This window comes from Gouania willdenowi, chromosome 18 (assembly GCF_900634775.1).
Source record: "Gouania willdenowi chromosome 18, fGouWil2.1, whole genome shotgun sequence".
In the NCBI taxonomy this organism is placed as follows: Eukaryota; Metazoa; Chordata; class Actinopteri; order Blenniiformes; family Gobiesocidae; genus Gouania; species Gouania willdenowi.
Genome location: NC_041061.1, coordinates 5,701,480 through 5,723,544, shown reverse-complemented (window position 1 = coordinate 5,723,544; position 22,065 = coordinate 5,701,480). Strand labels below are relative to the sequence as shown.

The window sequence follows — 22,065 nt, the reverse complement described above, 5'->3', positions numbered from 1 at the left end:
ATTTAGAATAATGAGCAACCTGAGCATTAACACAGGAAACAACAAAAGGGTTTGTGAGTTTTTGTTGTCATTTTGTATATTTACCTGTAATTTTAATGTATTTTGGTTGATATTTTGTGCATTTTTGGAGTTAATTTATATATTTGTGTCTTGTGGAAGTCATTTGTTGTATTTCTGTTATCATTCTGTGTATTTTTCTGCCTTTATTTTGTTTGTGTGTTGTTTGAGCACTTTGCATATTTTGTATTTTTGTTGTCCTTGTGTGTATATATTTCTGTAGTATTTTGTATCTATATTTTTTGTGCATTATTTGAGCCATCTTGTGTTATTATGTGTCTTTAGGAAGTCATTTGTTGTATTTCTGCTGTCTAAGTTTCTCTCTCATTTTGAGGTGTTTTTTTTAATACTAATTTTGTGTGTTTTCGGAGTAAATTTGTATAATTTTTGTGAAGTGGTTGTTTTAGAAATTGTTAAGGGATTCAAACCACGGTCAGAGATGTGTTTGTTGTTGTGTTTGTGCACATTTCTGCCACAGTGGGAATATTTACTTTCTTTCTTTCTGGTTTGTTTTAGATAATCATCACTCGGTTTCTCTCAAAGTCAGTCCTGGAAGAACTCAACACTTTGTCTATGACTCAGTCCTGCTGACATGTGAGGGAAACGCTACAAACAGCAGAGTGATGTTATACACAGACTATGGAAGTTTGTATCGCTGCTCAACATGGGGAGAAGAAAACGGTCCAGTTTGTAAAGTTACAGATCAACAACCTGTTAAAGCTGTGTTCTGGTGTGAGTCTGAATTAGGATTCAGCAATGCAGTCAACATCACACGACAAAGTAAGTTTGTATCATATAAATTAATCTTTATACAACTGAATTATCACAATATCACATGTTTTATTTTCTCTTCATGTCCAAAAATCTACCCACCAGTTGAGAACTTTTATAGAGTCAATTTTTCTCTATTTAGTCAGATGGTTAAAGCTGCAGTATGTGTGTTTTTAAGTTTTTGGTCAAAACTTAATACTAACCTTTGAGCATATTGTTATTCAACACTGGTCCTCTGCCCCTTCTGGATCCGTATTCAAGCTTTAGAAAACAAAGAGCGTGATGCACTTTTGCGGCCAATCAGAGATCTTTATACAAGCCGAGCTCTCCATGACATGTTTTGGGCGTTACTATTGCCTGTTCGACTAAAGTCAATGCATGTCCATGTCCTATCAGTAGTGGAAGTGCATGTTGGGCGTTTCGTCACTAAAAGTCCCCATTGCTGCGTTAGGCACAGCAGCTTACACGGCAAAGCAAGACATAAAAATGAAGAACCCGTGGAGAAGCAACATTCTAAACATACTTGGGCGTAATGTTTGCATAGAGGACTCAATGCGGACGTCCGCTACTGCCTGTAGTATCCAACATGTACTGTTGTCAAAGGGAGAGTGATAACAAGCATATCCAAGGAGGAGAGAACATCAGAAAACTCTCCAATAACACAAGAAACAGTCGCTAGATGTGTCACTAGTGACTTTCAACAAAAATGTTGCTAAGAGGAGTTGGAAAGTCGCCAGATTTAGCAACAAAGTCACTGCAAACAGCTCCTCAGTCGTGCATGTTTACAAGGATGCTGGTGGAACTGGAACAGGGAGGAGAGGGGGAGCATGGTTGTTTTCATTCCAGTCTTACCATTCTACATACTGCAGCTTTAAGTGTATGGTTAGAGGAGTTTGTCGGGTTTGGGGTTAGTATGGCTAAGGGTAGGGTTACTAGCAGGGGTGGAACGGTGTACAAAGTTTATGAAATATAACCATACATGATTAAAACATTATTTTTGGAAAAAAAACCTCAGAGTAGAGACTTGTTTAGAGCTCTGCAGGTGTTCCTGGGTGCCAGTGGAGCGGCTTGTGGCTGTTGTCCCAGTGTGAGCTGCTGCAGGTTCCCTCTGACCCAGGATCCAGCGTCTGCTGACCTCTTTTATATCTTTCCCTCTAATACTGTGACTGTGCAGAGTGTTACATATGTTTATTATTCTCTCTATCTGACTGTTTCACAGAGATTGATGGTATTATATTGGTGAGCCCCGTTCATCCAGTGACTGAAGGTGAAATCGTCACCATTGGCTGCCAGCTGAGAACAGGCCACGCCCTCTCCACTGTGTCTTTCTACAAAGATGACAAACTTGTCCAATCTGACGGCGGTGCAGAGATGACCATCTCCACCGTGTCAAAGTCAGACGAAGGTTTTTACAAGTGTCAGTCCTCTGGGAAGGAATCGCCTCAGAGTTGGATATCAATAAAATGTAGGTGACCTTATATTTCAAACCATTTCCTTGTAAATTGTGTTCATTTGTATTATTTGACTTCAGCTGGTTCCACACCTGAAGGTTCTTCACCTCACATCCTTCTGTTTGTTGGCCTTGCTTTTGGACTCTTGCTCATAATTCTTCTTCTGGTGTTGTTGTTTTGTTATAAAAAGTCAAAAGGTGAGACATTTGAACTTGTAATAATCAGTTAAACACATTTATACACAGATGTTTTACCACTGCTCATGTTGTTGTTTTTTCCAGGTGTTTTCTCAACCAGGTTGGTTTTTCCAGTATTTTTAAAACCTCCTGAATTGAATGTGAAAAACACTTGACTTGTTAAATGTTAAATGTTTCCAGGTCTAATAATCAGAGATCTGCAGCAGCGAACACTATAACCCTGAGAAACACTCCAAGTGACACACACCCTTCTGTTGTTCAAGGTTGAACTCAAATATTCAACTTTGTTTTATACAATTTTCTCCAACCACCATCTTTCTATGTTTCCTAAAACATCTCCTAAAAAATCCAACGTGCACCAGATTAAATAATGTAACCTCAGGTTTAGGACAGGTAGAAGTGAACAACAAGAATCAGGGAATAAATGGCAGAGATTTTTGGGGTTCATCCATAAAGTCAACAAAATGATGATCCATTGTTCTATGAATCTGTGATAAACACATTTATTTATTTATCTGAATAATATCCACTGTTATCCAGGAACGTTTAGTATTGTTTGCACCCTAGTATATAATCATCTTAAAGATGTAAATCATTTTTTAAATAAGAAATAAAATAGGTTAAAAGTGACCAAAAATGGTGGAAAAGGTGGTGAAATGGGACTTTTTAAAACCACAAAAATGTGTTAAAAGTTGCAAGTTAGAGTGGATAAAAACGGACAGAAAAAGTGGTGAAATAAAACAAGGGTTAAACGTGTCAATATTGGCTTAAAAAGTGGCAAAAAAAGCATGAAATATGGTGAAAAGAGGTTAAAAGTGACAATAATTTAAGTAGAAAAGGTTTAGGGATGTGACAGAAAAGGGAGAAATGTAGTAAAAATGCATTCAAAGGTGTAAAAATATGTCAAGAAAAATTTATGGAAATAGGTTAAAATATGACAAGTTTGGTGTAGTTGCAGAAAAAAAGGTAAAAATAAGCAAAAATTGGCTTCAATTGTTTAAAGAAATATTCTTGGTATCTTGAAGACATCTGGCGACCCCCTCCCAGTGTCTCGAGACCCCAAATGAGAAACTCCTGGTGTAGAAGATAGTTATGTTTCTATACTGGAGATAAATTCATTACATAATTTACTGTATTTCAGATGAAACCAGTGATGTTGCGTATTCTTCAATCAATTTTCAAAAAACAAAAAAAAAAGGTGAGTATATTTTCACCATTAGATAAAAAAGCTGAGTCATGAAACTGTTTACATCATCCTTCTGTTCCCAGAACGGAAAACGAATCCAGAAGAAAGAACTATTTATTCAGGTGTGAAGATCAGAACATCTGCAGGTACTTTCTGCACTTCTTTGTTTGGAGGAAATCCAGGGTGAATATTTTTGGATTTTCAAAAAATACAGGACACTTTTTCCAGTTCTCAAAAAGTACTTGATGTTTATTTAAACCTTTTCACAACAATTAGCAAAAAAATTTTAAAAAACATATGTGAATTTTCTTTATTATACTTTTGACCAGATTTACAGCAATACTTGAAAAATTTGTGTTTACTTTTCTTGTAAAAATGTAATCCTAAATGTTGAATCTAAATCTAAATGTTAAATAATAAAACTAAATGTCATGTGTAAAACTAAGTATTTAGCTAATATGCAAATTCACCGGAAGTACCAAAATAAAATCTCATTGATGCCATCGAGTGCCATATTCAGATGGAGTGATTGCGCTCCACATTTAGATTTAAATGTAACATTTAGATTTAAATGTAACATTTAGATTTAAATGTAACATTTAGATTTAACATTGACATCTTTTTACGACTAAAGTAAATATTACAAATTTCACTAGTATTGCTGTAAATCTGGTCAAAACAACGTCCAAAAATTCACATAGGTTTTTTTAACTGTGGTTTTGTTGCTCAATGTGAAAATTGCTGTTTATCTTTGCATGCGCACCTTTACAATCGGAGCGCCATAAATGCCCGCAATGTTTTTCCTTTCTGAAACGGAGCTGACAGGTGGTCACGTGACCTGACAATTCCTCCATAGAAAACACTGGGCAAATGAAGTATTTCGAAGCCCTCAGAGGTGTATGCGTAGGATGTCTACGCATTGCACGATGGACAAGCGTAGTTATTCTACGCTTAGGAGTGAGACTGGGTTTTCATATGAACTCCTTTTTAAAATGGAAACCTTTATTTAAAATCTTAAATTACAGCTTTTCCCCCCATTTGTCAGCTCTCTGGTCTAGGCCATGGTGGAGGTTGGAGTCTGACTGTTTGAAGGTGTGGACAGGTGTTCTTTATATAGATAACCAGTTCAAACAGGTGTTCTTTACACACATAACCAGTTCAAACAGGTGTTCTTTACACACATAACCAGTTCAAACAGGTGTTCTTTACACACATAACCAGTTCAAACAGGTGTGTTTTATACACATAACCAGTTCAAACAGGTGTGTTTTATACACATAACCAGTTAAAACAGGTGTTTTATACATATAACCAGTTCAAACAGGTGTGTTTTATACAGATAACCAGTTCAAACAGGTGTGTTTTATACACATAACCGGTTCAAACAGGTGTTCTTTATACAGATAACCAGTTCAAACAGGTGTTCTTTACACACATAACCAGTTCAAACAGGTGTGTTTTATACATATAACCAGTTCAAACAGGTGTGTTTTATACATATAACCAGTTCAAACAGGTGTGTTTTATACACATAACCAGTTAAAACAGGTGTTTTATACATATAACCTGTTCAAACAGGTGTGTTTTATACACATAACCTGTTCAAACAGGTGTGTTTCATACACATAATGAGTGGAGAATAGAAGAGCTTCTTAAAGAACAAGTAACAGGTCTGTGAGAGCCAGAAATATTGCATGTTTGTAGGTGCCAATTACTTATTTCACGCAATAATTTACAAATCATTTTTTTAAAAAATCATACAATGTGATTTGCTGGATTTTTTTCCACATTCTGTTTCCCAGTTGAAGTGTATCTATGACAGTACAATATTATCCATTGTTATTATTAGGCTAATGTGTTGATATGTTATGAAGTTGAAATAATTCAAGGTGTTTAATGTTTATTGGTTTTGTGCTAATCTTGCAAAGCTTGAATAACAATGCACGGACTAACTGATTTATCTACTTTTAGATTCTGGTTTAATCTACTCACAAGTACAATTTGACAATAAACGCAAAGCAAAGAAACGCAAGGGTGAGCAAAGTCTACAAATAGAGTTTCATCTATTTTTATTTTATTTTTTTAAAGCATTAAGTTCATGATTAAAATGTTGACTAAGATTATTGTTGTTTTCTCTTTAGAAAATTCTCCTCTGAAAGATGCTGACCAAAGCGTTTATTCTGAAATCGTAACTGGGAACCAGTCTGGGTAACAAACATTAAAATACTGTCTTTTTATAATGGTGTATATCCTTCTGATGTTGTTGTTGTTGTTGTTGTTCAGGTGAATAGTGAGCTGTACCACCAACACAACCTGGATGGATGAAAAATTAGAAACTTTATTTTGGCGAGTCCTGTCTCTGTGCATTTTACTGTCAGTTTTTATGAAATAACATCTCAGACTAAAAAAAAAAAAAAAAAAAAAAAAAAAAAAGATGGATTTTTTTTGAACGTTTAAACAAATTGTAATGTTTTATATTTTCAACTGAATATAATGTACAACATGATTATATTTTTCATTATCCATTATCTTTAATATCTGTAGCTCCTCCTTTTTTATTTTACTTATTTTAACTTGATATTTTTTGTTGTTTTTTATTAATGACTGTTTTCATCTTGTGCTTTTGTTCATGATTATTTCAGTAAATAAATGCAATGTTTGCTTATGTGTTTGTGCTTCTTTGTCTAGTTTTATTTAATGGAGGCTGAAGCTCACACTGTAAACCTGAACATTTAAAGTCATTAATAAAGTCATTTATACTTAAAGTAATTAAAAAAAAGTTCCACTAAATAATTATATTAAGGACGTGTAACATGTTTTTCCTTTTTTCTGAGTAACTTTAATAATTTTGAGTTAATGGAACTATATTTGTAAGTATAACTTAAAAACACAACTTAATAGAATTAAGTAGTTACATGATGAGAATGACAAAGTTCTGTTATTTCTGTTGTTTCAAATATGGATTATTTATAATAATAAATAAATAAATAAACTTAATTTATACATCACTTTAATTTAACTGTTTTCAAAAAGTACAAGTTAAAAAACTTATTGCATATTGGGCTTTTTATTTAATGTCAAAGCTTGAACTTAAACATCTGCAGCTTGATTGGTCTCTGTTCCTCAGCCTTTATACTCCTCCCCCTTCCCTTCCCCCTCCCTCTCTGATTGCTGATTAGCCTCAGGTGTTCAGGTGAGAGGGCGGAGGAAAGGTGGGCACCAAACAGAATACCCTCATTATTCATGAGTTCACGTCATATTCACATCTGAGTATTAACACAGGAAAGAACAAAGGGTTTGTGTGTTTTTTGAGTCATTTTGTGTATTTTTTTTATTTTGTGTATTTATTTATTCATTTATTGTGGGGCTGTAACCTCTGAATATAGTTTTTTTTTTTTTTGTTGAGTCATTTAATGTATTTTTTGTCTCATTGTATATTTTTCCTGTAATTTAATTTGTCTGTTTTTGGAGTCATATTGTTTGTTTTTGGAGTTTGTGCATATTTTGTAAACTCTGATTATGTTTTTTTTTTTGTTCATTTTATGTATTTTTGTTGTCTTATCGTATATTTTTCTGTAATTTTGTGTGTTTTCTTTGATTTTGTATGTTTTTTTTTTTTAGTATTTCTATATATTTTTCTGTCATTTTGTGCATGTACTTTGGGGAGCTTGACAGAATTAGACCAAATGATTGAAAAAATAAAGGCTTTATTTTAAACACGAGAGTAAAAACAAAGAGCAAGAAGAAAAAAACGAGACAAAAGAGCAAAAAAACTAAACAGTTATATCAATCGAAAACAATTGAAACAATATTAAATTCACAAAAACTGTTCAATTATTTGATTTTCACTACAAAACAAAATATTCACTTTAAAAAAAACCACATAAGTGAGAGAACGAGCTTCTTTTCCAAGTGTTCAGAAGTTCAATCCACATTTTCTACCTTAAGTAGTTTCTCTGCAACAAGTATTTCTACTATTAATAATGTGGTAAATACAACATCTCTGTACAATACAACATGTTTCTACCAAACAACATGGGTTTAGAGTAAAATTGTTGGCTGAAGCAAGAAACACCATCATTTACAACTGTTGATAGAATTAAGACATTAAAAAAATCATCAACAAAGCCATTTTCTATTCTGGAAAGAAGAGTCACGTATATATATATTTATGTATATATACATATATACAGTATATGATGACATTAGACAAATCTATTTACCAGATTAGTAACATTGCATTCATTTATCCTCCAACCCACTTGGGATCCAAGCTTGAACCCAGAACCTTCTTGTTGTAAGGTACAGCGTGTTGTTCAGTAGTCTTTCTATTTCATTGGCCACGTTTACATGAGAGCTTTAATTCCTCTTTAATTCAGAATACAATTTAATTCCTCTTTAAACTGACCTTGTAAATGCTTAATTCCTAACACAAATTTAAATCTGAATTAGGTGGTTGGTTTATTCCGATTTTAATTCCGAAGTAAATCATTTCTCTTTCTTATTAACACTTCACTCCGGTCGTTCTGAGTATGCGCGACTTGCCGCGATGACGTGCAGGTGACGACATAGTCCAGGAAGCACCAGAGCTTCACTAATGATCATTATGAAGTTATTTTTTTTACTCAACGTCCTGTATAGTAGAGGTAAAACAGCTGTTGCATTAACCACTGGCTCTGATTGACCAAAGTACGAGTTCTACCTCCCTTCTCCACTGCTCTATCTATCTCTCTCTCTTCTTCTGCTCCTTTAAAAGTCAAACCGTGTGTTATTGTCGAGCTGCCGCTTCAAAACTACAATCAAAATAAAAGTGAAAATAGTTCTTATCATGTGGTCTTCTATGCTGTAGACTAAAAGAAAAGGTTTGTTGTGTGTGTTTTCCCGATAGACGTGATACGTCTCATTCTCCACCTGTCCAATCAGAACCCTTCCAAACCCCCAGACCTAAAGCGGAATTAAATAAAGCCGAATAAACCAGTTTTTCATGTATACCTCAATTTAGAATGACTATTTCCATTTAAACACAAAGCAGAACACCTTAACTCTGAATAATTTAATTTTGAATAACTAATTAAAAAGCATCATGTAACCGTGGCCATTGACTGATTGACTTTTGATGGATGTTTCTCTTCATGGATCTGAAACAAAACAATGTCCCAGTAACACTTTGTTCAACCAATTGGAAGCTTCAACAGACTGTATCTTATGGGAGACAATCACCACACACTCAGGGCCTGTACTACAAAGCTGGATTTACTTTTATCGCGCCAACTTCCTGGATTTAATCAGCGTGTCCTGCACTACGACTGGTTAACTTCTTATGGGGTTAAATCACCATGGTAACATAGGCTGAACACTTAACCTGGTCAGGAGTAGGTTTTGTTCTGGCTGGGATCTGAGCGAGTATGAAGCTCCGCCTCCTGACCAATCAGTTCTCTTAGGAAACGACCTGTCCGATTATTGTGTGAACAAGATAGACACCCTAGAGGACAGTTTTTCTCAAATGGGGGTACGTGTACCCCTCGGGGGATGCCATGGCACTACAGGGGGCACTTGGGAGAGAGAGTGAGAAATCAAAAATGAAAGCATTAAAATATGGGTTTTCTAGTGTTTATTTTTAATTAAAATGTTAGTCATCATAATGATGATGAAATGATCTTCATTACAAACATGAACTGAAAATACAAGAGTTAGTCTTGGTCCCACACCAGGAGGGAGATGACCGGAATTGATGAAAACTATAATAAATATATAATAGACACTAAATACTGTTTAACTCCACTTATTTACAAAATGAGATTCCTTAAAATGTGTGTTTTCTCTCATTAATTCACTTTCAGACCCATAAATTCATTCATGTTTTCTGTGGCGATGCAGAGAGCCTCTATTGTCCACTCTATGATGTAGGCTGAGCTGTAAGAGCCACAGACTGCACCCAAAATGAGGCGGATACGTGAATAGAAACACGTCTGTGCTGTGATAGTGTCTATTTATCATCCCATCAATTCATTTTGTATAATTTTACAAATGTATGCATTAGTAGTCATCAATTCCAGCATTCCTTCCTTCCTGCTTTTTTCTGCAGCAAAAGTGTTGTTTTTGGGTTGGAATTATTGAATTTCATTCTTCATATTTTTAAAGAATTAGTTCTCAATTGTGACGTAAGTTTGCGCGCTTTCTCCGTGTTTGTGATTGGTCTGATGCTGCAATCTCCTATTCCGCAAGAGCGTGTAAGTGGCCAGGCTGAAATGATCTGGGTTATGTTAACGTGTTTATATCCTGCTTTGTAGTACAGCTTCTCTTTGACCGAGAATGTTTGGTTAGGTGAAGCCCGCTAAGAGTTATATATACTTATCCAGCTTCGTAGTACAGGACCCACATGTCTTTGTTCAGACAACAATAGCACACAGAGACCCATAATCACAAGCTGTGTTTCCATTACAGACTTTTGCAAAATAAAAGCCATATTTCTCAATGTTGACAAAGAATAATTGTGCGTTCAACGTGTTTCAGTTGAAGGTTGTTTCGGAGCCTCGTAACTCCTGTGAAATCTCATCTCACAGGACTTTGCTACAGGAAGATGAACGCTAAAAACCTCCTTATAACACTGTGCATTCCATTGTTGTCTAATATTCTAAGGTATAATGCTAAGTGTTGCCATGGCGCATTTGCGATACATTTAAATATCGAAACATCTGAAATTCCTCCTCATGAAAATGTAAATATTTTTGCAATATTTGAGTGTTTTCCGCTATTAATTCTTAATGCGCTATTTTCATTTTGCGCATTTCCGAGAGTTATGGAAACCCAGCTACAGACACATTCCCTGGACAGCACCAGCACATTTTTGCTAATATCTTAAGTGAACTTTCACCTTTTTTACTGACTTCCTCTTTTATGGGTTTGCGATATCGTCGTACTCGTAGTCTGGATTCCCTAAAGTGGCGACATCACATAAAGATAGAACAGTCAGTGATGACCCTGTAACCTCAGAGATTTCACATGAATCAAAATAACTGTACCTTCTTCAGTGTTTCCACGTCCTCTGATGGATTCATAAGTGCTCTCATGTGCTGCGGATTCAAAATCATTGTTTCACTGGATGTGAGAAAAATGTGGGACATTATTGGTTTAACACTCACCGTGGAGTAGAGAGCAGTATGTTTGAGTTTCAGTCTGATTGACTGATGGAGCTACAGCTGAGCTTTGATTACCATATAAACCCTCATCGTGCCTAAAACAAAACAATAAACATGTTTAAAACACGAGTGGAAATGGAGAAAATCATTAAATAGAGTTAGAAACAACAATAAACGTAATAAAAAAAAGCCTCTCTGTCAAAAGCAATAGCGCAGTCACGGGCAATGGGCAGCCCAGGGGCCACATGTGGCCCTCTGTCTAATTTTGCAAAGTAGTGACACCAAACACACAAAGACAGAGAAATACAAGAAATGACTCCAAAACTACAGAGAAAATATAAAAAATGACAACAAAAATACATGATATTACTCCAAAAACACAAAATACAACACATGACAGAAAAATTAAAACAAATGCACCAAATGACTCCAAAAAGATAATAAAACTATACAAATGTGCAAGGAAAATGTACACAACAAAAAATACCTTTCTCCTTTCCTGTATTAATGCTCAAATTGGTTATCATTCTAAATTGTATAAAATATGTATTTTAATTTTCTAAACCTTTCCTAATGAGTATGAACCTTTAGTCAATACTTACAAACCCATTATATTTAACATAACATCACATTAATAAGATGCAAACACGGAGATCCAGACAGATGAGTGTGGACTATTTGAAACATTACTATAGTAAATAACTGTTCTTGTAAGCGCCACTTTATATGGCCTACATGTTCATTAATAATTCATGTTTATATATTAGTTTGTACTTTATATTTTGTATATTTTGGTTAAAAGGAAATGATACATTTCATATGCAATCTTTTGATTTAAAACTATGTAAATTTGTGAGAATTTGGGCTATTTACAAAGAGTAAAACAAAGTTATTTTGCCATAAGAGGGCGCAGTTTTATTATTTTGTCCATGAACAGGAAGTTGTTGTTTTAACGTGACGAAGAAAGATGGCTGAAGGAGCAACACGGTTGTTTTACCGTGCTGCGATGGATAAAGTTGTCGCACGCGTAAAAACCAGAATCGGTGTCAGTCATTTCCAGAAGAGGTTAAACTACGAACATAAGAGAAACCTAAGGAATCAAAGATTAGCCTCTACAGTTCTCCCATCACTGACTTTGTAAATAAAATACAGGCAAAGCAACAACGTAAAGTGGTGTATCATCAGCATACAGCCGTAACACACAGCTTTACACTGACATTTTTATTGTGGGATATACTTCAATTATGTATTATATAATATGAGTAAGAAAATGACTGTCATTGAGCACAAAAGTAATAAAATAGTCAACGAACCTTGGACGAAGACCGTTGCCTGTATTGAAAAGGAAATAGATTTGAACAAATAGTTCACTGGGCGATAAGAATCAGAACAAGAAAAGGTATTATGTTACCTTGCTTTTTTCTCCAGCGACTTATCAGCACCAGAAAAATGATCAGTAAAACACCCAACATCAGTCCAACTAACAACAGGACAATAAAAGTGTGATCTTGTTTGGATGCAGCTGGGATAAAGGAAAAATATCAAGTTAAGTTTAAATCTTTATGTCAAGAATCACCAACAACTTGGAGGTTTTGTGACAAATTATTAGCAAACAAGGGCCAAAGGAACACTTTACAAACTATAGAACAGGTTGAGGTGCCAGCGTGGACACGACACAGTAACTGCATACTGGAAGAAAAAATTGCTACATTTTGCCTCGCTAAGTTGACCACATTAAAAAAAAAAACAGATGTAATTTTGAAGACATTAGTTTGGGGGAAAACATAATAATACAACTTAAATAAAATTGAGAAAAAGTACAAATTTTGGTCGGCTAAATACAAAATTGCAAACTTCCTGTTGGATTTGTTATAGGTCCAAAATTAATTTTTGCTAGTCACGGTCCAATGCATAAACCTACCGAAAGCCATCCAGCTAGTTCAAACCAGTGCAAAGTTACAAGTGCTAACGAGTCCTGAAATTGCGTTAAAAAACTACACGTTAAATTTTTCACCAAATTATACAGTACACTCCTGCCAAATTTCTTGGATTTGCACGCCCAAGAAAGGCTTTAAAAATCCAAGTAAAGTTACGGTAAAATAATCTGTTATATGAATCTGTGATAACCACATTTATTTAGTATATAGTCATCTTAAAGATGTTTCAGGAATAAATAGGTTCAAAAATGACCAAAAATGGTGGAAAGGGTGGTGAAATGCGATTTTAAAAACAACAGAAATAGGTTAAAAGTTGCCAAAGTCAAAATGTCCATATTAGAACAATTAGTTTAAACTGGCAAATAATGGGCTTGACAAATCGTCAATGTGGTTAAAATGGCAAAAAATAGGCATGAAATATGGTGAATAGGTTAAAAGTGACAATAATGGGTCAAGAACGGTGGAAAGTGGAAAAATGTGCAGAAAAATGGGAGTAATGCAGCAAAAATGCATTAAAAGGAACAAAAATATGACAAGAAAACGGGATGAAAATAGGTCAAAATATGGCAAGTTTGATGTAGTTGCAAAAAAAAGGTTAAAAATAAGCAAAAACAGGCACAAATTGTTAAAAAAACTGTTCATAATTTCTTGAAGGCATCTGGGGACTCTCCAGTGTCTTGAGACCTCAAGGTTGAGAACCCCTGAGCTAGACAATCCAGTCAATCCCGTGTTTCATGTTCTTTGGATGGATGAACCCAATAGATAAAACACAATAGCACACGATGAGATGATCAGTACCTGTAACAGAAACCCAGCTCTGCAGCGACACTGTCTGAGCATCTCCACACTTGTAGAAGCCTTTGTCGCTTTTTGAAATTGCAGAAATCACCATATTTGCTTCTCTTGGTTTGGTTACAGCCACAGAGAAGATGACTTTGTGGTCTTTATAGAAATTGATCCGAGGAATGGGTAATTTGGTCCTGCAGCCCAGAATGACCTTCTCACCCTCGAGCACAGGGACAGCGGGGCTCAACAAGATGATATCGTCTGTAAAACAGTGCAACAAGATGATTGGCCATCAACACCAAAAACAGAGCGAGAGAGGGTTAAAATATACATGGCAATAAAGATCTTTGTCTTTACTTCTATAGTCTCTTAAAGTGAAAAACTATTTTCTGTCCTTTAACTCGGTTCTCTAAGGTTTTTTGGTAACACTTTACTTGAAGTTTTATAAAGGGCAGGGGTGGACTGTCCATCTGACATACAGGGCATCATCCTGGTGGACCATTGACCTGAGTGACTGGGCGTGTCTCGACTACTTTAGGTGAAACACCCATAATTAAAGCATGTTTTGGTGTTTTCCCTAGTGGCATATCAGCAAAAATCTGAGGGTGTACGTATACTTTAATTTGAGAAGTAGTGAGGAAATGTATAAAACTCTTTAAAGAAAAACTTAACCTCGAGATTTTGGCTGGAAAATCGTAAAATGACTTGATTGTGGGCGTGGCTCCGAGAGCAGTTATGACACACCCATTCTATATTATAAAATCTCCAAACAAGAAGCCATGCTAGGTTAACTCCCAACTCAATACTCACTATTCCTCTCTATTCACAATTCTCTCAATCTAGTTTTTATGGGAAGGGCGGAGCCAACCGAAGCCACCAAAATGTCACAAACCACTATTCTCAACCAGGAGCAAAATGAGATTGTAATAGCCGGGTTTTGACCCATAGAGGGCAGTCACAATAGTTGAACTAAAATGTCAAGAGTTGGACAATAATGAGTCAACAATACTTGGGGGTTTAGTTACTCTTTAAAGAGTGTTTGTAATGTCAGATTCTGTACACTTGAATACTGGTGTAGAATCATTATTGGGGACTTGGACACAGTCACACACATGCACAGCGTTGTAAAAAGGGGGTCGACAGAGAGGTGAACAGAAGGATTCTTGGAACAGGAAACGGAATAAAACAAAGGACCCTGAAAGTCACCCTGTTATCACAGGACAAGCAAATGTTGAAGAAGTGGGGTGGGGAGGGAATCAAACCCCCACCCCTGGACTCTGACCTGTAGATGAAAAAGCACCAGAAGAGCAACAGAGTCAGAGACAGAAGGACAAGGGAGTCAGATAGAGGAACATGTCTTTGGCCTCTGGAGCAGTTTACTGCAAAGGAAGCAGAGAACCTTGATCACGCTTGTAGCTTTACATTGATCAGAGTTATTGATTCCGACATGTATCAGGGTTATTCATTCTGTTAGTCTAGTAATCTGTGTGAGGGGATGAAAGAAAGAAAATGAATGATGTCCAGGTCATTTGAAACACCAGTATTAAAAGTTCTACGCTGACAATAAGAAGAAGAATGTCTGTCACTCACCTCTTCCCGTGACGTTCACTGCGTTACTGAACGCTATATCTGATTCACACCAGTACACACCCTCAATGCCCAGGTCATTTTCATCAAGCTTAAATATCGAATTCATTGTGTTCCCCACAACGCGACAGACTTTTGTGTGGACGTTGCACCTCATCAGTCTCCATTGAGTAGAAAACCCCTCACAGCTTATTGAGACGGGGTCAATTCTGAAATGCTGGACTCTGTTAGGATGGACTGTGAGAGACACTGATGGATGAGGATCTGAAAAACAAAGCATGGCAGTTGTAGAGTTGCAATCCCATGAATGCTCTTTAGATCAGAGGTGGGCGACTTCCATCACAGTGGGGGCCACAAAAATATATTTGTTTGATTGAAGGCCCACATTATCAACATTGATGTCGATATTTAGAATATGATCAATCTGAGCTTTAACACTGGAAAGAACAAGGAATTTTTATTGTAATTTAGTGTGTTTTTGTTGTCTGTCTTGCTTCTTATGATTGCATTATGTGCATGTCTGTTGTCCTTTTGTGTGTTTCCTGTAAAAATGTATGTTTTTGGAGTCATTTTGTGTATTCATGTTGTCATTTTGCATTCTTTTGGAGTAATTTTTATGTATTTCTGTTGTCGTTTTGCTTGTTTATTAGTACTGTTTTCTAATCCTTTTGTGTATTTATGTTGTCATTTTCTGTAATTTTGTGCGTTTGATTTGTGTTTTTAGAGGATTTTTTGTGTTTTTCTTGTCTTTTACTGTACTTTCCTGCAAGGTTCTAATTCCTTGTATTTTCTAATGCATTCTTGCTTTTGTTTTGTTCACTTTATAAGTTTACTTTGGGGGCTGCATGTCTTTAAGCATTTCATTGCCTTTAAAGTGTAAATGATCATGGTACCATGAACAGGATCACTGGTCCAAATAACTGCCATTATCTGGCAGAGGAGATTTGGCATTTGGTGGAGGTTTGCGCTCTCAGTGCTCTTGTTCTTGGGGTGCTTTCACACTGGTTCAGTTCCTGACTCGGTCCAAATAGGCGGAGGATATGTGATCATTTAATCACTTTGATTTGGCTCGGTTTGCGTTCAGAGCGCAACTTCTGATCTGCTCCAAACAGCCTCTGGTGCAGTTGCATGAGCTAACCGTGTGAGGGCACCATTACTGGTGTAAAGACTTCCCAACCCAGCAAAACAGAAACCAGAAGAAGAGGCTCTGTACTATGGGTCATAGCGAGCACGTAAAAGTGAACAGAAATGTCTTCCTTCTCCGTTTGTTCTTTCACAACACTCAAAGGCGTAGAAACAAGTTGCCGTGCTTTTGGTTGTTTCAAAGCGCTGTTTTGCGGCGTCGCCGGTTATCCTGACCATCCATGCTCTGCACGTCATTGAAGATACTTCCTGTGTTTGATCTGCTTTGAGGGGCGGATTCACTAAGATCTGAAATAAAGGGTGGTACACCAGGTGTGTCCCTAATTCCTTTGGTGGCGCTGTTTGCTCACCTGCTGTGGGGAATTCACTAACATTGCGCCACTAGTAGGTGCGTGTGTCGACGTGATTGAGACCGTCCTATTTAAATAAACATTTTGCTCAGACAACATGGAGCAGTGAGTGCACAGAAGCACAAAATGACATTTGAAGAAGTTAATTTGGAGGTTGGTGGACTTCTCTGCCTGCTGCACTAACTTTCAATAATGTAGAAAACAGAACAAACAAAGAAAAATGTTTAAACCTAACCTTTAATGTGGGTGCTCCACTAGGTCCTGTAACTTTACTCTTAAAACAGGCAGATTTGGACAGAAATCTTCCTATTGATCTGTTGATGCCATTGATCTGAGTTAATGCAGCAACAGAGTCTGTCAATCAGTCAATCAGTACCATATGAAGATGATCCATTGAGGATCATCCAGCAGGTCTGAGTTCCTGAGTAGTCACGCACGCTCTCATTTATGAATATTGTGCCATCGCTGATGCTACTCAGCTGATTCTTGCCATCAACGCGACACAAGAGTTTTACGTTCCCCAGGGATGGGTTAAATTTCGGAGGACAAATTTCAATATATATGTGTAACAACAACATATATACATGACGAATAAAGGCTTAAAGCCCAATTTAATTTAATTTAATTAATTTTAAAAGATGGAGAGAAAGACAGAAGCTCATTGGAGGAATGCGTCCGGACTCCGGAGCAACATTTTTGGATCTCTGCGCACAACATCCTCTGCATTGCAATTTTTTGTTGTTTTATTTAAATTATTTTCTTATACTAGAAAAGTAAACTGGAGTTTTTTTTTCCATCTCCACTGTGTTTCGTGTAAACATTTACTGCAGCTCATCTCTGTGTGTGTGTTTGCACCTGCTTGTCAGTCGTACTATTTTCCTGTGCTACAACAATCACCACAAACAGTTCCAGATTTGATGAACTGCATTAATTTGCATTTCTTCCTCCCATTTTTTTGGCTCCTCTTGTGATATCCGCCTACTTAACATATTCAATAGAGGGAAACGCACATTTTAATCACTCTCGGATCCATCGGTGTGAATGGACCATTAATTCCTCCCCTCATCTGTTTTTTGTGGTTTGTTTCTTGTATTTTTACGCATTTTTTTTGTCACCTGTGTGAATTTCAAATGGATATTAATAGTTTTAAGACCTGTGCACCTCTGCCTGGACAAAACCCTTTCACTCACCTTCAGACCAGACAAACTTGGCTTGACTGATTTGGGACTGAAACTCCGCCTCTCCTCTTACCGCTGAACAAGCGTATCCTTCTGTGTGTTCCTGACCGTGGACGACAAAAGTGTTCTGCTGGGTCGGCTCTGTGCTCCCAGGCAGCCGCTTGTAGCTGTACGCCACATTATTTTCTGATAGAAGGCGAACAGCTCTAAACCAGTAAAACTTCCAACCAGATGACAGATAGTTAATGGAACAAGTCAGATTTATTGATGCTCCGGGAGTGAGCCACGTTTGGGACACGGAGATGACAGTCTGAACTTCTGCAGTAAGGACATTTCAGAAAGATATGCATGTTGGTGTGTGGAAGGCATCCAGCACCATTTAGGAGGCGATGAAGTCGGACTCTTACCATTTAAAGTCAAAGGCAGCAGAACGGAGTTGCTCCACTGAGTCACGGTCAGAGGGGAATGTTTGGCGATGCCTCTGCACTTGTACTTGGAGTAGTAGTCTGAAAAACTTGTTTTAATCTTGAGCTCACGGGCACCTTTTCTAGATTTGTCATAATCGGAGATCCATTCATAGTCCCACTCTGTCCCAGCGACGTTACATCTGAGAGTGACTACTTCTCCGATGTAGATTGGACGCCATTCATGCTCCATAGTTGCAACAGCTTTGATTGAGACTGATAATGAGAGGAATAAAGACATTTAAACCAACATGAAATCAGGTTGATGAGGATTATTTCAGTTTAAATCTCACCAGTGTTTTCAATAGTGACAGGTTCGCTGTATTCAGTGAAGTAAAGAGGGTCTCCTCTTCCACCTCTGCACCAGTAGACTCCTTCACCCTTCACAGAATAAGTTGCACTTGAATACATGTTTTTGATGGAAACAAATTCTGAAGATATGTTTCCTCTGTAGAAGAAGAACTCCCAGGGAGGCGATTGGCTGACAGAGCAGTTCAGTTTTGCACCGCCACCGGCTGAGATCAGACTGGTAAGTTGGGCTTTTGGCTGAGCTGAAATTAAGTTCAGAAAGTTTAGTATTAATAAAACTCTTTGTTTCCAATGGGCAGATTGACATAAACAAACCTACTTAAAGCCGCTGGAGACAACATTTATAGTAAGACAAAGACATACAGTAGTGTCGGCCTCACAGAACGAGAAATAAAAAAAAAACATGTCAAAGGTTGAAATTGATGCTTGAACGTCTGTTTTGATCTTCACTGTAAACACGGTTTATCAACATTGTTGGAAAACATTTGCACATTGCATTGTGGGATGTGTAGTCCCATAGAAGGATGCATTGAAGTATTTTCACTTCCAGTCAAGTTCACTATGTTTAGATTTTAACTTTCATCGAAATTTTGTGGAGAGTACGAAAACTATACAACTTTTTATAATAAGAAATCAGAAAAGCAATGTTTCCATTTACCCCAAGTCTAAAGATTTTACAAAATGGCTGCCGTAAAACACATTTTGGCCAATATCTCAAGGTCTATATAACCTGGAGCTTTTATTTTGACAGCTAATCTACCATTTTCAGGGCCAAGGAATCCAATGCCTCTATTGTGTTCTGGATAAAATCAAAGAGAGGGACAATTTGCATAATGGAAACTACAGTACGTTGAGGTCCAAATAGACCATCTACTATCGTAGTTGCTATGAAAATGCAACTAACAAAGCCCATATCCAATGTGCCTGACACTGTCACACACATGCATTAGCTACTGGCCACCACACTGCCAAGAAATGTGGACAGAAAAGAGCACGAAAAGCACTAAAATGGACAAATCAAGTCCAACAATTGGCTCCTCAACAACATTTACAAGGTCCCATACAAGTCCACTGGATAAAGACAGATGGAAAAGTTTTCAAAGGAATGTTTCTTTATCGTCTTTATTGTCATCCTGCCTGTAGTGTTATCCCGCTTTTCGCTAGAGAACGTAGCAGCAGCGATCACGTGATATCAATCCACTAATGCACTGTGAACTTACATATAGCATTTAGCATAGCACGGTTACGTCCAAAGGCAGCGTAGAGAGCTGCCTTTTTACATAAATGGTTTTTATCTGAGGGAACTGACTGCGCATGGGCAAACACATAAAAACACGCTATGGGAACAAAGGCAGAGCATCAATGTGCTTTTGGGAGGGGGCGTGGCCTCCTCTTGCCTTACAGCGGAGTGAGACTTGTGCAGCGCCTCTGCCGTACCAGGAAATAGCAATGTTTAGTCATTTGGGCTATGAAAAGCACAAAACGCTGACACTTTCAAGGTACTGTAGGCTAGCAGAAATGGAAAAATAAATAATTTATAATTATATATAATTAAAACAAATAAACAAAATATCAATTCACCCTTGGGTAGGCACTGCCTACCTTGCCTACCATGACTGCACGTCACTGAAAAGGAGGGATCTATTTCTATCATAATGCTGCACAGTGTTACAGGGCTTTGACAGTTCTAGACAGTTTGAGCTGCTCTCTGTCATTGTCCAATCAGTGCAGGGCCGTGCTCCATGAAGTACCGCCCCTTTTGGGCGATCTCAGTCAAATTGAAAATTGCTTAGACTGCTCTCATAGATTCCCATGTGAAATCATTTTTTTTCTAATTTCAGTCGTTACAATGCATTCCTTATGGATTCCAGGAGGGCTCGCACTAACATGAGCATAGCCGGTGTCAGATTGGCTGGAAACAACGAGGTTGAAACTGAAATAACTGTATCGCATGAATTCCTGATGAGGAGTTTTAACGGCCTACTGCCTCGCTCTAACCTTAGAAGGATCGACAGCCACCTGTGAAAACTTGTTTTTAACACTTAAAAACAGAGAAACGCCATCTCTCGCTTTACTGACACTGGATAAATACAAGATGGCGGCCAAATGTTAACATTGTTTTTTGATTGCTTATACAATAGATTTTCCATAAGTGTGTACTTTTGATACTCTCCACAAAAATCTGGCAAAACTACATCAAGTACCTGACTATTCCTTCTTACCATAAGTAGCAGTGGTAGAAAAACAACTTTAATTAACGTGTAAATTACAAAATAATTCAGATGTAGATGTACTGAATATATCAGGCCTTTCAAAATAACAAATTCAATTTAACTCCAAAATATTTCCAGTGGCTTTTATCACACATCTGCAGTCATTTTTTAATGGATGTTTCAACTGTTCCGTTGCAAACACATTGCGGGTAAAAGATAATGGCTCACCTGCTACAGCGACATTGCAGTTCTTACTCATCTTTGTTTTTGAATCTGTTTTATGTCGACCGATGCACTGGTATTTACTGCCGGCTTCCGGAAACGTGAGGCTTATTTCAAAGCGAGCATCCTCTGAGTAGGCTACATGTTCACTGCCATCCTTGATGAGTTCATATTCCCAGTTTTCACCATTGCTTTCGTTCATATTACAAAGAAGAATCACATTCTCTCCAACAAAATAAAGGGACCGATTTGGGATTAAGGTCAACTCTGCATCTAGAAACAGAAATGTGATCCAGACTGATCAATAGAAAGAATGAATAAAGAGTTTAAATGTCAGACTGGGACTTTACCTTGGGCTCGTCCATAATGCAGGAATGAAATCAAAGCTAGCAATGCTAGAGGTAGAATGGGAAAGTTTAAGTTCTCTTCAAACTAGAGCTAATGTAGGAACATAGCTGGTACTTACATGGAAACAGCACAGTCAGCATCCCATGGCCCATTCTCACTCCACACTGACCCGATGTTTCTCTTCTTTGGCTTTTCGTCAAGTACGAACTACAATCTAGAGAAAATCTTTAAAAATGAGCAGAAAGACGGGAAGTGCTCTTTCAGATTGTCTCATTTCTTCTCAAGAAACTCTGCTTTATTTGGACATCCTCAACTTCCTTCCCCCTTTTGACAGAATTTTTCACACCTTGTTTTCCTCTACGACTCCTGACACATGCACCCAAAAAAAGCAAAGAAAGTCATCAATTATTCACACTTTGTTTTTCCTTGTTTTCAAACAATTTTTGCCTTTAAATTAAAAAAAAGGTGTAAAAAAAAAAGTAAATATACCCTTAAAAAAAATGACATTATGTCCTTAAGTAGAGCCAAAAAAACTCCAGGTGAAAGTAACAGATTACAAGTACTCACATGTAACTGAGTTGCTTTTATGGGTACTTGTCATTTTACTTGAACTTAAGTATGTTTTAAAAGAAGGAAAGTATTTTGTTACATTTCTACATGCAAACGTTACTGAGTCACTTATTATTATTTGTTTTAAAATGATCAACGGACATTGTGAAACTACAAA

General features: G+C 37.0%; 2 protein-coding genes across 2 annotated transcripts in view; one reads left to right on the top strand and one right to left on the bottom strand.

Annotated features, from left to right (window-relative positions):
* LOC114480037 (uncharacterized) overlaps positions 1 to 6,058 on the top strand; it is a 59,875-nt gene extending 53,817 nt beyond the window's left edge. The window contains exons 17-20 of the mRNA XM_028473823.1: positions 3,746 to 3,808; positions 5,634 to 5,696; positions 5,804 to 5,870; positions 5,946 to 6,058. Of these exons, the coding sequence (XP_028329624.1) occupies positions 3,746 to 3,808; positions 5,634 to 5,696; positions 5,804 to 5,870; positions 5,946 to 5,949 (197 nt within the window). The 3' untranslated portion in view covers positions 5,950 to 6,058. The remainder of the gene's footprint in view (positions 1 to 3,745; positions 3,809 to 5,633; positions 5,697 to 5,803; positions 5,871 to 5,945) is intronic.
* A 2,605-nt stretch (positions 6,059 to 8,663) lies between these two features.
* LOC114480042 (uncharacterized) lies at positions 8,664 to 21,547 on the bottom strand. The gene is made up of 13 exons (XM_028473832.1): positions 21,457 to 21,547; positions 21,341 to 21,385; positions 20,997 to 21,263; positions 18,540 to 18,797; positions 18,190 to 18,462; positions 15,115 to 15,375; positions 13,537 to 13,785; positions 12,213 to 12,323; positions 12,115 to 12,133; positions 10,805 to 10,896; positions 10,685 to 10,735; positions 10,537 to 10,598; positions 8,664 to 8,800 (listed from the first exon to the last, which is right to left on the bottom strand). Exons 1-12 carry the CDS (start codon positions 21,488 to 21,490, stop codon positions 10,558 to 10,560), a joined length of 1,701 nt encoding a protein of 566 aa, XP_028329633.1. The 5' UTR covers positions 21,491 to 21,547; the 3' UTR covers positions 8,664 to 8,800; positions 10,537 to 10,557.
* Positions 21,548 to 22,065: the final 518 nt, after the last annotated feature.